The sequence below is a fragment of the Phaethon aethereus genome (genome assembly GCF_964289735.1).
Source record: "Phaethon aethereus genome assembly, chromosome: 3".
Taxonomy (NCBI): Eukaryota; Metazoa; Chordata; class Aves; order Phaethontiformes; family Phaethontidae; genus Phaethon; species Phaethon aethereus.
In genome coordinates, this window is record NC_138576.1 from 105,844,433 (window position 1) to 105,860,100 (window position 15,668).

The 15,668-nt window shown below is 36.1% G+C and overlaps 1 protein-coding gene across 1 annotated transcript in view; it reads right to left on the bottom strand.

The window, feature by feature from the left end:
- The window catches only part of USH2A (usherin), a gene marked incomplete at its 3' end in the record, with an annotated part of 396,540 nt that overhangs the window by 52,374 nt on the left and 328,498 nt on the right, over positions 1-15,668 (bottom strand). The window contains exons 58-60 of the mRNA XM_081997162.1: positions 8,818-8,976; positions 7,516-7,678; positions 1,291-1,645 (exon numbers count right to left, since the gene is read on the bottom strand). Of these exons, the coding sequence (XP_081853288.1) occupies positions 1,291-1,645; positions 7,516-7,678; positions 8,818-8,976 (677 nt within the window). The remainder of the gene's footprint in view (positions 1-1,290; positions 1,646-7,515; positions 7,679-8,817; positions 8,977-15,668) is intronic.

The following is a 15,668-nucleotide window of genomic DNA, read 5'->3' on the forward strand; positions in this document are numbered from 1 at the left end:
ATAACTTTAAAATCCCAATCTACTTTTTAAAACCTAGCATACTGTACAATGCGAATGCAGCTACTTCAGAAGCCAAAAGTACATACTCCTATTCTATCAGAACCTGCTTTATCTTTCAGAACAAGATGTATTACAAACTTAGCCCAGGAAGCTAGACACAAAACTGCTTTGGAACCATATGATCACAAGAGCACGTAAGATTACTAAGCTGGAAACTTCTCCCACCTTGTCATGTCAAGATTTGTCTGAGGGAGTTACTTAAAGGTTACTATTGGGTATTCCAGAGAAAGCTCTTTATTCTACTTGAATGTCAAACAGATACTTAGGGGTTTTCTGGTGTTATTCAATACAAACATGGCCTATGGATATAATTTAGGGAAAATTCTAGGTTTACGAAATTGAGGTGGCACTGCTGAGGAAACCCAAGTTTATTACAACCTCCTTAAACATTTTCTAAAACATATTTTCAGAAGACAACCAAGTACAGCAGCTGTCCTAATATACAATAGTTCAGTTCAACTATCTATAAGCTGCCCTTCCATAGAAAGACTAGAATGTAATATATATAGATGGGAGGAGCAGTGGTAACTGCACAAATCATAACCACTTCTGTCACTGATTTACATAACATTGTTAGTCAATTCACAAAACCATCTGCCCTTTCCTGAGTCTACCCCTCCACATACTGAATAGAAACATAATATTTACAGACATTCATATTTGGAAAGTCTCTTGAAGGGTAAGACATGTTAGCAGGGCAAAGTAACATTCTAATTTAAGTACATGTAATGAAAGTGAAAGTAGATCTGCTTTTATTAGTGATGAATTATGAGGGGAACATGCAAATGTGTTGCATATATGAATTATGTAATTACTAATTAATTCATTCACTTTGTGCTTCCAACTGAATTACAAAACTAGAATTATATACAAGGAGGACTGATTTTGTTGTTCTTTGTGCAGAACCTGTGAAACTATTTCGACAGTTGGACAAAAAGCTCAGGACAGTATTTTCAGAGTGAGGCTGATGAAGTTAGATGGACGTGCTTAATTCCTCCAGACATGATCCATCTATGCTTTCGAGTAACCTACTTGCCTCTACCAGGAATTAGATACTAATGTAAAATGTTTCAGTCTGCATTGGGCCAAACACAAAATTTAAACCAAGCGAACTACTGCCAATTCGAAAACGCCCCTTTTCCAATCAGTGTTAAATGAGATTTTAAAATACCACAGAAATCAAAGCAGAGTAAAAACAACTTAAAACTGGTTTTGTGGTCCAGTTCTTACCATTACGGTTAGTGCTGTAACAGCTGGGATGCTAAATGTAGGATCGCTGCGTTTTTCTTGATAGACTACTCGATACAGAGATATAACACCATTGGGAGAGACAGGCTGGGTCCAGTTCAACCGCACTGAGTATGCACTTGTTGCTTGTGCCCAAGGGGCTCCCATGCCCCATGGGGAAGCCTCCAGAGTTTGGGTTGAAGCCCATGGGCTGTCCACTGAGCCCACAGCATTTTGAGCTCTGACACGATATTCATAGAGAGTAAAAGGCTGTAGAGCATCGGACGCATCAATAAATTCCAAAGCTCCTTCAGCCCAGATGAACAAAAGCAGCTCTTCTTGACTGCCCACAGGACGTCTGAAATTAAATCAAAGGCAATGTGTTTAAAATTGAAAATAACTTTAACAGTGCTATGGTAGTAGATCCTGAAGTTCTAAGTTCAACCTATACCTCAGAAAAGTACAGAACTTCTTCCTATATATTACACACACACAAGAAACTGCCTATCTATCTTTGCATCTTAAAAGCATTTCCCTGAACTTGTGTTAGCTTGTGAGTAGTGAAGAAGAGATTTTTGAGGCAATCATTTAATTGTTCTCTTTTATCTAGAAGAGTACTATAAAACATGTCAAACAAGAGTGCTGTGACAGTACATAGTAGCAGAGTAGCAATACAACAGCATATTGTCCCTTTAGGATAGAACAACATCAGATATGAGATGTTCAGAATTTAGAATGTGAAATTTTAAATCCATATGTAGTTGCCAAGTAATGACTTGATTTGTAATATGGATGCAGGTTTTCAACATTTTTGAAAATCAAACTAATTACAGAGGTGCTCACCTCAGGATCCCTCATTTATGGAAAACTTACAACCAATTTACTTGAGAAAAATGTTACCTAGTGAACAGGGATAAATATTCTGTCATGCCCTCAAAACCAAAGCCATGCACTTTTAAATTCTGGTTTGCTCACAATAAATATCCCATTTGTTCTTGTGAATGGAATAAGTAATCCCTTGTGCATGAACTTAGCAGAATTTGCAGCTCCACCACAAAAACTCATTAAAATATCACAAGTAGTGCTTTCTGTAAGAAACTCCATATTTTTTCCAATGCTGTTTTTGTTTAAAAATGCAAACTTAAGATATATGAAGACAAATCACTGTATGGGCATTTGGCACAACGGGTTTTTATTTTTGTACATATGTATATATATCTGTATGCACACACACACACATATATATATACACATATATATAGCATTCCTAATACAGATCGGCTTGTGTTGGACCTGATGGTATTATGAGTATCAGAGGAGATAAGAGATGATCCTCAGCCTCTTTCTGATGTGGTCTCATCTAGTATATAATTTACAACAGTTGTAATAAGGCCACCAATTACTTTCAAAAAAGAGTTATCAAATCTATTTTTTCATTTGACATAAAAATGTTTGTGTGAAATTAAGTTGGATACATTGAAACATTGTGATAAAACTCAATGATGGCTGTGTTGTACTGCACATGAATGTAAGTATTATTTCCCCTACTCTTCACAGGAACATTGGCCTTTGCAGAATATAAAAGCACTTTCACCCTCCATGCCAACAACAAAGACCAAATTACATTATCTGCCACTTCCATTGCAAGGAGGGCAAATTTGCAGAAGTAAAATTAGTTTGTCTGACTACTGGGTGTCATTATCACTATGCACACACAGAAGCTGAAGAACATTTCTTTGGCAAGCGAAAATTTGTATTTCACAGAATTCTGTCAGATTTTATTCTATCAACCCTAGGAATTACTTTAAAAATACAAAATGCAAAAAATTTTAAAAACTGACAATCTTAGCTCCTTGTAATAATACATACCCAGGTATTTACAGGCAAATATGAAGTATATAATGAATACACATGTGTACACAGCTGTTTATTCATCCTTTGTGTATATGCATATATAAGGCATGCATGAATACGTTATTTTCTTATATGGTGCTAAAGAATATTTACTAAACTCTGAGATAAGCAGGCTATATGGACGCTGTTTAGTTTATAAGGGTTAAAGTGTGATTTTAAAAAAAGACAACTATCATGGTACAATGTTTCTAGTGTAGTGAAATAGCCAAATTATAAGATGTATTGATACTGAGAATTGGTTGGCAGAACTAGGTGAAGAATGGTAGGTAGAAGAGGCAGGAAAGATTCCCTAGCAATTCGCTCTCTTGCAACAAAATGTCTGGAAGAGTTAAGGTACAAAATTTCCCATTGACCCCAAAATTCAATCAGCTATTTTTAATACACTTCCCCATGCTCTATTGTAATGGTAAATGAAGTCTTATGCTGCACCCTCCCTTAGATGCTGTTCACTGACTTAATGCAAGACTTAATTCTGAAAGGTGAATCACTACTATGTCTTTCTCCTGCACTTAAAAATATAGTCTTTTCCCTGTGTACTCAAACACATTCCTACAAAATCTCTGTAGGTAAAAGTGTCTTTTAGTTCAATAAAGTCACGTTTAATACATCTTGTCTGACCAAGCAGTATGGCACTTAAATGAATACACAAATTTATGTTTTATAAATTTTCAAAACTCTGTGATAAACATATTTTTTAACACTGAAAGATCAAATATGCCACGAACTGTAAGCTCATCCACAAGCAAAGCTGTACAATATAGTCTGGTTAAGTATTTAGATCTTATTACTGCTGAATACTTAATGAATGAAACTTATGGTTAGGTAAATGGTTCCATCTCTAGTGCTAAAAACCAGAATATCTTCATGTATGAATAAACTTTGAACAGAAGTGGTTGAACAGTCTGTAATCATTTCAATCGTCTTAAGATTTAAGATTCAACTGCTCATTTAACTGGAAGCGTTTCTTATGTACAATGAGCTGCAAAGGAGAATAACATTTCCAAGAGCTGGAAGCTGTCTCTTAATCTGCATAGTCTGATTTACTGCTTACATTCATTTTAAAGATGCTCAGATACAGTTATTTTTATAAGGGCAAATTCTCCCTGCCCCACTGCCAATCTGAGCCAGATGACAAAGAGGAGAATATAATCTTCTTTGTGACAGATGACTATAGAGCTGTATGCAGAGGACTGCAGCAACACTAACTGCAACACTCACCCCTCAGCTTTCTTATTTGAAGGAGACTCAATGAATCTCTGAGGTCTTGCAGGTCAACCCAGAATTATTCTTCATGTTTACCTTTCACCATGCAACAAAAGTACATGTTTTAGCAGTGCTTGCTCTTTTCCTTACCAGAATGGTAGTTATTTCTGGAAACACTGAGAAGTCCTGGGGTAAAATTCAAATGATTGGGGAATCACACTCTCAAATGTGGGGGAAAAAACGCAACATCAACAATGCTCCCTGTCTACATTTTCACATCCAAATAAACAAAGCAGCCTCGCTTACCACTGGGATTGAACAAATCTAAACTAATGGACTTAATTTTTTTTTTTTTTTTTTTTTTGCGCAAAAAAGTGAACAAAAGGCATTTGAGATTATATGCTAGTTTACATTAGGTATTATATCAATCACAGATATAAATAAAACCCTTCAGGAGTTCTTATACTCAATGACATATCCATTCATAAGGATTCTTATATTAAACCATCTACTAATATGAGTGCCTTGGAAGCTGTCTTTGGTGCAGCTCATGGTTAAGGGTATAAAGGTAAGCAAAGAATTAATCATAAAGAGTCAGTCTAGAAGCCTCTGTGCTGCAAGTCACAACAGTCAACAGCCACTGAGACATGTCCTCTGTCTTAAATTGCCTTTGATTTTGATTTTTCTTCTGCATTTTCACCATCAGGATTGCCCAACAAATGAGAGCTGCATTACAATCTCACATATTTATTCTAAATAATATAATCTTACCGAACATGACATAAACACTTTGACAGAAATTCAGACACCCCCTTAAGGAAGATATGAACCAAATACTTATAATTTTACAGGCAATATTTCTTTAAGAGTCATCTCATGTGCATCCTACACAGTGCATGCTGGTGGTCAACAGAGAGCAGTTCCATTAGCTGATGTGACCTATATCTTATTAAAATACAGCAAGAAATACATCACCTATTTCCATAATATTATTTTTCCAGACTAGCAATTTCTGTGGTTGTCACAGGGTTGTTATGTAATGATGAATGGGAAGAGAAGTAGATTGGGTGATTGTCTCATGAACTGGATTTTTTTCTCATTCACAATCACTTCTAAGTTGTGGTCTTTGACAGAAAAGTTTAAAAGCCTCAGATCTGTACTTAAAACTGCTAGATGAATCAAACATAAAATGTCACCATCTCTTTTATCATAAACTAACATTTTAATTTTTTGGTTTCTGACAAAATGGCTGCAAACTTGCAAGTGCTTTTATGATTCTAGAGGAAAGCACAAGTCCTGCCATTTTAATACAAAGATCTGCACACACACTAGCTCCCCAAGTATTCCAGGTTTTGAGTTAAATTAATTTATTTTGGTGATGATGCAGTAAGGAAGAGGCATATGATGAAGAAGAAATTACATGCCATAACCTCCCATAGAAATACTGCAGTCTTGCTGCTATAACAATGTAAGCCTATGTGTGGCTACAAAATGAAAAAGAACTATGTGCTTACATCCCATTTCTGATTTTTTGCAGCTATCTGAGAAAGATTTGATATTGTTGTTGTCTAAGCACATTTAAACTTCAGCTGAAATAACTGCCAAGTGATTCATGCCTATGTAGGTGAATATAACGATTGTATCTGGAGCCCCAGTGCGCCATTTTCATTTCACTTTAAATAAAAAACAAAATGTATCTATGTCAGTCAGTGCCCTTCCGCTGTACTCAGAGGTATCAAACAGGCTACAATTATGATTGTGAAGTGATTGTGTCACATTGGAGGAAGGTTTATTGCTTTTGAGTCTGCTAGGCAGTAACACATTCTGTTTCATATTACTCTTTATATCATTGTTTGGCTGTGACTAGAATAATCAAATGCCATCAAATGCTGTCAAATTCAATTTACAGTATTTTTCATTGAAGCAGGCTTTCTGCATTATATTTCCTGTTTTCCCTTTCTATGGCTGCCATGGAATAGCAGCAGTAATCATCAGCTTTCTTTACAAAACCAACAAAGTGAAGACATGTCTTGGGCTATAACATACACTTTATTCCTCTTTATACAGAGGAGGGACCTGGGGTTTTTGATCAGACAATTAAAAAAAAAGCAAACAAAAGGATATTTCAAGAGAGCAGGAATTTTTAGAGACTACTAATGTGTTTAAGGGAAAGTGAATTTATATTAATTATCACTGCTGATTCCAAAAGGTAACTCGATTCCGTGTCTTCTCAGTCACAGCTCTAATATAACAAAATGTGCCAAACTCTTTGTGGGAGGCTAGGCTCAGCCCAGCATGTGTTTGCCACACATACTTAGAGTTGGGAAAACCAGGAACTTCAGAGTTTTAATTCCTCTCCGATACATGGCTTGAGTTTTATATTCTCTGACTTTCTGAAGCTATTCAAGAAGGTTCCTTCAGCAAGCTTTTTTAAAAGGGTCAATGGGCACAGCAGATGTCATTGGTCTGCTACTTTGATACTTCCCTAAACACAGCTATCTATATAGAAAAATCCTCATGCAGAGCTTGTGAAGATCCTCACAGGGAGTGAACTACATAGACAGGGCAGCTGAATACAAATACCAAGGAACATAAATAAATGTAATTTAATTGGAAGATTGTATAAAATGGAGCTGCACTGTAATCACGCTCCAGATTACTTACAAACAGGAACATAATTTATCTTGGAAAACTGGTCTATGTTAGGAACCTATATAACTTTTTTTGCTTTTAAAAATCTCAGAGATGGTGAATTACTCCTTTTCCAATCCCAAAATTCCAACTGTTTATCTGAGAGGACTGAAGAATGTACCTAGTGGTCTGGGTAAACACAGTGAAAGTATCTATCTTTCAATTTTTGTCTGGCCCTTTTAATTTTTTAAAATATATTTTCACCTGCTTTTTGTCATTTGTAGATCAGGAATATGATTCTTGTCTCAGCTCTCATTCTCAATTTGTCCATCCATAGAACAGCATCTTACCTTAGCCTTTGAAAAGTAATATATATTTTACCATATATTTCTACATGTTTTTTCACCTCCTAGTATATCAAGGAATAATGGAATTATCAGTTCAATAAGACTAAGACTCTGAGGTGATAAAAACATTTACCTGTGAATAAAGTAGTTAGTAATGATGCCATTTGGTTTCTCAGGTGGTGTCCATTTCACTTCTATGAGGGCAGATCCCATTGCTTTAATGACAGGTGGGCTCAATTCTCTAGGAGGTGCTTCAGCCGTTCTTAAATATGTTTGACCACCCACTCCACACCCACCTGCAAAACCAGAAGTTTGCTTAGTGATGACAGCTTCTTCCTCAACAACAAGGGTAATTTTAAAAATTCAAAATACAAGAAAAAAACTACATCCTTTCCAAGTGAACCATACAATGGCTACATTTACTGGATGAAAGCAGCAAAACATTCAAGAAAGCAAAAACCAAGAGAACACTTCATGATTTGTGATAAAACAAAAAATAAAAGAATATATTCACTGGTTAAGGATACTTTTCCATGTTAAATTATTTAAATGTCCTTTCAAACACTGTCTTTCTAGCCAGAATTGCTGCACTGCCCACACAAAATTCTTTGGGATCCCATAATGGTCTTCATAATGTGCAAAAATGTCTCCAGCCCAGTAAGATAAGTATCAGTGCAAGAGACTTAAGATAAAATGAGAATTTCTGAGAGAAATCTGAGGAGTAGCTGGTTTGGACATCACTGACATGCTGTGATGGCAGTGCCAGAATGCCCATATATCTGCCATCAGCATAAACTTTTCTTTGAGATGGAGGCATTTCTAAAGTAAGCTACCATAAATAACAGAGGATACAATAAAAGCAAATGAATATCAAGTAAAGCAGCTCCTGATGAAAATGGTGCCTCAGTTCACCTAATTCCATTATTAAATACTCATTTAAATTACCACAACTACACTGATGAATTATTCCTGATTTTCACTAGTGCAGGTGAGAAGAGAATTGTTTCCAAGGTGTCATTTTAGAAAGACTTATTTCAACAAAATTTTGAAAATTTCTGTTAAAATCAAGGAATTTTGTAAGATTTGGGCTCTTCTCTCTTGTCTTTATGATTACCACTTCCTGTTGGTGAACAGCTACAGAAGTTATTTTGTTCTGTATTCATATTTCCAAAAATTGTTAAGCTATTTGTGCAGACCTTTCAATAAAATGGCACATATTACCTAAAATACATTTTTAAAATTTCCATTTAAAATATTAATGATATAACATGGAGAAATATTTAATGCTTCATTTAGTGCTAGGCTTTCTTTTTACTAGGTAAACATTTGACTCCAATGTAGAAATAGGATTTTATCTGTTTTGCTGAGTTGAATCTATTTGGAAAATCTCCATTCCCTTCCAGTCACAGAGGTGAGGTTTTTAAAATCATCTTACCATTCTGGCATGCTTGTATTCTTATCTCATACAGGGTGTAGGGATCTAGTCCATCGACAAAAGCAAAATGTGTGCGACCTACTGGCTTCACCAGTAGAGCGGGACTGCTTGCATTTAGTAAGATGTTGTATTCCAAAGGCACATTGACAATGAATATCCCTGTTGTGAAACAGAAAAGAACCAGTGATTATCTGAAATACTAACAACAGTGCAGGACAACTGCAAAGAGCTGCAAATCATATGCAATTTTAAATGTAAGCCCCCTCTGGAGGTTTTGCCTACTGCCTCTTTTGAAAACTAAAAACTATTTAAATATAAACTGAAACAGATCCATCTCCAGATCACAACTGGAAGACAGACATTACAGTTCTCAGTTAAAAATCAAAATTCACTTTAGTCAATGCCTACGTTGCAATTGCGACTTCTGGAAAGAGGAGTGACCTTATAACTGGGAACCAGGGAGCTTTTATTTCTTTATTTTGGAGGGGCAACAGCTACTAAGCACTGCTCTTTCAGTATAGAGTCATATGGTCAAAGAAGTAAATAGCCACCATTCAGCGAATTATCCCTTGTTAGCTCAGCAGCAGTAGCTGAGTGTAGGTTCTTAGCCTGTTTTACCAGTAAAGTACAACACACTCACTTGAACCAGGAAACATATCATTTCAACTGATATAAAATGAGTCAGCTTTTAATTTTTGTTGAAGAAAAAACACTCAATTTTTACAGTTTTTTTTTAATTCAAACATTTTCCCCATCTATTCCTCTTCCCATGCTGTAAATTCTTCATTTTCTGTTTCTGCTGAGAAGCTGAAAAATCATTTTTTCCATGCAAACAAGCTAAGCCATATATCATCCCCTCAGAATGACTGGCAGAGGTTCCTGGATCTTCTCTTTCTCTTTCTTTCCTCCCATATGACTTCTCAAGAGTTTTGTTTTGGTTTGGTTTTGTAATTAGGAAATGGGCTGTAGGCTTTTTATTTTTTACCCACTATAGACTGTTCTATGCAGAAAGCAGCAATTTTGTAAAACCAAGAGAATAACCAAAGAAGAGTGTCTGTTAAATGTGTTTCCTTCATTCTGCAGTCATGTAAGGCACAGTCTTAAGAAAGAACAAAGTAAAAAAAAATAATTAGACAAGGTGCCTTTCTGAAATGATTCAAGTGTATCTGATTAGTAAAAGCATATTTCTCTTTCAACACAACACCTACTTTAGATGTCACAGAGATGTCTTTGTTACTGCACTAAGAACCACATGCCTATGAGCAGTTCTGAGACTTTCCAGATCTTCCGAATCTTTCCTTTTGTAACTTTGGAAAACAACTCCATTATTTCACCAAATTGTTGTTTGGGTCCTTTTCCATATCTACATTGATACTACTACCCTGAAGCTAAAAAAAGCATTTTTTTCCACTGTTGTGCATCTTTTAGATGGATTTTTTTACCTAAGTATATACGTGAATATGCACATTAACTTTAAAAAAAAAGTTTACAAGAAATCAGAGAGATTTCAAGTTTCTTTGTGGTACTATAAACAACTGATGTACTTTGGAACATCAGAAAAATCTTTGAAATACCAAGTTTTTACAATTCTCAGAAGAAAGAGAGGGCATAAAAATCCCAAAGAAATAAGAAGCTGCTGCCTCACTAGATGATAGACAAAGGAAATGCTGTTACATTAAAAACCTGAAAAAATAGCCCTGAAGTAGAGGTATGACTTCAATCTTATTCAACTGCTCAGCTTATAGGGAGAAAAAAGATGCTGCTATTAGTCATTGGAAGAGGTGAAGGGAGAAGGAGACAGAAGGTGCAAAAATCCCACTGTAAAGTTTTCCTTTTTCAGTGTAAAAGTTTCAAGGAAAACATCAAAATCTGATCATTAAGAAGAGAATAATAGAAACAGAATTTTTAAAGTTGTGCAGGATGTTAGAGAGTAAACCTCTGAGAGGTGATCTTGAAGTAGATGGCTTCTGCAACAAAGAAAATTATTTTTCGTCTGTGATATGTGGAAGATTAAATGCTCCGGAAGAGTGCACTTGAGTGTGCATTGTATAATTATACCAGTAATTAAAGACATATTATTACAGCTAAACTACCCCCCAACCCCACAACTGGAGTGCCTCTAAAGAACACAACAGAATATCCAAGTGTAAGAGCTTGAAATGGTAGACATCATATCACATGGAAACTACTTCTTTAATCTTTAAGGTCTACGTCTTCTCCAGTCCTGACAACAGACCAGATACTTCAGCAAGGAAGTCCCACTGTCTTATGAAAATGACACATAATTCACTTTTGTGCATCTGATCAGTGCATATATTCTAGGCAAAATTCATCAGAAACCTTTGGAATTGGAACTATTCAGAATGCTTGATTTCCCAAGGAAGATTAAATACAAACAAGGACAGCTGAATCCAGCCATCAGTATGCAGCAAAGGACACTCATTTCAAAATAATTGAATTATCCATGTCCAACATTCAGCCTATGATCAGGAGAAAAAATGTTCTCAAGAAGTGAACATGACATTGTAAATCAATAAACTTCCCATAAAATGCCAATAGCCAATGGAAACCTTTCTACAATTTGATGGAATTAATGGAATACTAAAATCAAATGATCACTTTCTAATCTGAAAAAATATATATATACACTCATAGAACACAGGAACTTCTCAAAAAACCTTTCTTCCAGAATAGCCTTCAGCATCTGCAGCCAGTCTGAAACTACTACCTTGTGTGCTCTGATGACTGAAGGAAACGCAATGGACATATTTGTTAAAGTCAGCTGGGAAACCACACGACTTGGTTAGTTCCAGAGTTCATAAATTTACGTCAGAATAAAAGGAACCGTAAAAGCACAAGTGAACCAATTTACCCTAAGTGCAAATGGCAGTTTTGTTATTTGGTGTCAAAGTTACCATGAGCACAATGACAACCTGCCATAACATATTTTCATGTTCACTAAAGAACAAGGATTTAGTTGGTTAATATTCCCAGCAATACTCTTTTTCATAATTTACAACAACTAGATGCTGATAGGTTATTTAACATTTATGAAGTTAAGATGTAATCAGAAAAACCCTGATTATCTTTACAAATAAAAAAGTTAAATTATTCCACTTTTTTTCTCTGCGACTTCATTTCACAGCAGGTGCACATTTTGCAATGGGACAAGTCAATCAAACTAAACCTTGGTTTTTTGTGCGCATATTTGGATAACATCTAATAGACAATTCTGTGCAAAACTCTGCAAATTAGGTTTGATGGCTCTGCGTACTTCAAAACTAGGGTAGCTCATAAAATAGAATTTGCAGCATAAGATGTTTAGAATTGGGCAAAAAAAGCCACAGTCAGTTTTACAGGCTGGTCACCAAAAATCTGTTTGAAGCCAGTTGCTGAAAAATTGTTTAATATGATGTGAAACCCAATCACAGTTAAAGCAAAACAGTTGAACTATTTCACTTACAGTCAACAAATACTAAAATAAGAATGTAATATCTTTTATTTAAAAACAAGTAAGAGCAAAGTTATATTTTAATATTTAACTTCACTAAATAAAACAATCTATTTGGCTTCCTGAGATTAAGTATTTACATTAAGCTTCAAATACGTAGGTATCTCATTCTGGTTGTATCAAGTATTCCCAACAAGACTCTGAAGACAGTAACAGCTGGAGACACTGACTACTTTCAGGATGCAGAACTTTGGACATGGAGCTTGAAAAACTTGCCCTACAGTGGTGTGGAGCAAACAGTAATTTACACAAGAAAAAAAAATGAGGAAATGTAACATTGGCTTAGCAAAAGTCAGAACAATTTGTTAGGCCACCAGTAAAGGAGAAACCAGGTTACCTGGGGAAGCTGAGACACAAACAAATGTCATTCAATTACCAAATTTGATCCCAAGAAGTATAAAGTAGGAATCCAGACATGTTACACAACTTTCATTCTAACTGATAAGCAAACACAGAGGTGGATGAAGCAAAGCATTACAACATGATGAAAAAAGACATTTTAATACAGATGATCATTAACGTATGAAGCAAGTAACCTAGGAACACAGGACAGGATACTCTTTTGAGCACATTCAGCTTTCATGGTATCACCAGCCACAACTGAAGATATCTAGAAGAATCAGGTCCCCAGTGAGGACCAGTGGGGTTGTCAATGAGTTGAAATGCAGGATGGCTACCTGCCTACCTATCAATAACATTTATGGATATGCCTTGGGAGAATTATCTAGTGGGTTTTTTTCCATTCAGCTTTTCTGCTTCTATGCATGGGACTAATAGTTGTTCCGTAATAATTCTAACATATCTTTCTGTAGCGTATCAGTGAAATGTACCGTACCTTTGAGGTCTGTGCACAGAGGCAATGCAACACAAGATAATGAGATACCTCTTTCAGGAAATAAAGTCCTATTTTCCATAGTGAGTGAGGCATGTCAAATATTTTTTCTGAATCCATCACTTTAACCACTACTCGGCCACCTTGCTTTTCAGCTAAGTCAGGAATTTTGAAATGCTACATATCTATAAAGTCATAAAATTTAGATACATTACAGATGTTGAAACATTATAATTAAAGCCATGCAAAAGGAAGGTCTGTATCATATGATGCCCATAATGAATTCTGATTCTGAGGATGAATATTTGATCCAAATTTATTACAGCAGATGAGAAGATAGAATGCAAAAGCATCCCTGATACCCACAGACAGGAAGACACCATGACCACCTACCCTCTCATCAAAACTTAGTAAAAAGCACTTCTTTTCATGGAGACTATATCAATTAAAACAACTATCTCATCAAAGAGTGACTGCCAAGACTGCCAATCCTTCGAATAAAAGCTGCATTCTGGGCTTATAAAGGAAACATACCTCATATAGCCTATTGTGAAACAAGGATTCATACACAGAGAAAAATAGATCAGGAAAAAAAAAAAGTTACTCCAAGCACAATGACATAAATAAGGATAAAAAGTTGTAGACTCTTTTGGCTAATCCTACCAAGGTGGGGATGTATGTGGCCCCAGAGATTTGGATGCATAGGACCTGTTAATGTGATGTATGCTATTTCAGAAGGTCAAAACCTCCAAAATAAACCTCCACCTGCAACACCTGCAGTTTTCTTCTTGGAGAAAAAACACTTGGAGCCCAAAGGTCTTAGAATGAGCCTGAAGCAGAATTATGAAGGGTCAAGAATTAATCTCCTAGCTTTTGCATATACCTGTGTTTTTGCACAAAGGGTTTCTTTTAGTAGTATTAGTAATATTTAGTAGCATTTAGTAACACTTCTCTGCTGTTAGTTCTCCCCATTCCTGTAAGAAAGATCGGCTAGTGGCCCTGAGATGCTACAACAAATGCAACTGCAAGTTTTGCTTTCCTGTCCACCCAACAGCGGCACTGTATGAAAAACAAGCCCTTATTGTTAAAAACTTAAATAATTGGCCCCACAATGGTAAGGCAGAGAGGCAGGGACGAAGTCACCACAGACCCATGAAAGTGAGATGTGTTCAAGGTGCGTCCCAGTACCTGGGAAGAAGGACATGTGCCTTCCCCTGACTGAGGAGAATGATTCCTCCAGCCATGTGAAGACATTGACCCTGCATCCTCTACAGAGTCATAATGTCCAGTCTCTCCTCAACCCTCTGATCGTGTGGTTTCAGGAATACATGAAAGTTTATACGCACAACCTTAGTTGCAACATAACCAAGTGTACTACACAGAGCCCGATTCTCCTTGCAGGCTTGTAACCTACTGCGTGTAACAGGAATTCGAGCAGCTGGAAAAGAAAAGGTCTAGAACAACGGAGACAAGCTTTTCTGGGAAACACGCCATTCTTCACAAGCCTACGCTTTTCTGGTATGTTCTTATGTTTTAAATCTATTTATAAAGTTGCTGAATATTTTGAACGTTAAATTACATTTATTATCAAAACTATAATACAGCATGAGTCACTTTCCAATAAAACCAACTGTAGCTTATATGCCATTCGAATTCACCTGCCTTCTGCTGGGTTCTAAATCCTTTCAGGAATTAGGGGTAAAAGTTAAATTTAAGATTTTAATCTTTTTCATACATTATAGCATTTCTATAATGGATTTTGTGCTTCTGGAAACTAAAAGATTGACAGCTCAGGGTATTATAGATTTATTAATCATTGCTTAAATGGGTAGGGTGAACGCTGCTAAGCACTACCACAATACTTGCAATCCCAGCCTTGAAGGCAAAATACTTTTTCTAGGTGACTACTTCTAATACCAATTGATGTTACTGTGACTGCTATGCAAGGAAAGAACATCTTAAATAATTAGGAAGAGGAGACATCAAAAAATTCCCTGAGCTCATTGATAAAACACATATTATTGTTATTGCAATATGCAAACGTCTGAAGCTTCTAAAAGAATTGACCTAATTTTAACTGAAAAAAAAAAAGAATATCTAGAAACTGGAAAACACCTTGCTGGAGATGAACTACACTAGACAGAAAAGTGTTCATTTACATTGTTCTCATTGTCCCGCAATAAGTACAGCATATCATTTTTATAACATCAGTAAAATACACCAATCACTTAAGCTATGATCTATATTAATGAAACAGAGCACAGTCTCTCATATGAAAAGACGCTATATTCAATTACTCCTTCTTAGCCTACCTCTGTAGCAGGCCAAGACAACCTGGTGATGCTCAGGAGAAAAGTAACAAGAGGAAAAATATTTCTGGGCCTTTGGTGCCCCACGCTCCTGCAAGGTAACATGTCCACCTAACACTATGGTGCTCCAGTGAATAAAATTTACTCAGTCAGGTCAAAGCTAGCACAGGATCTCTGTGTGTCACACTCCTACACCTTT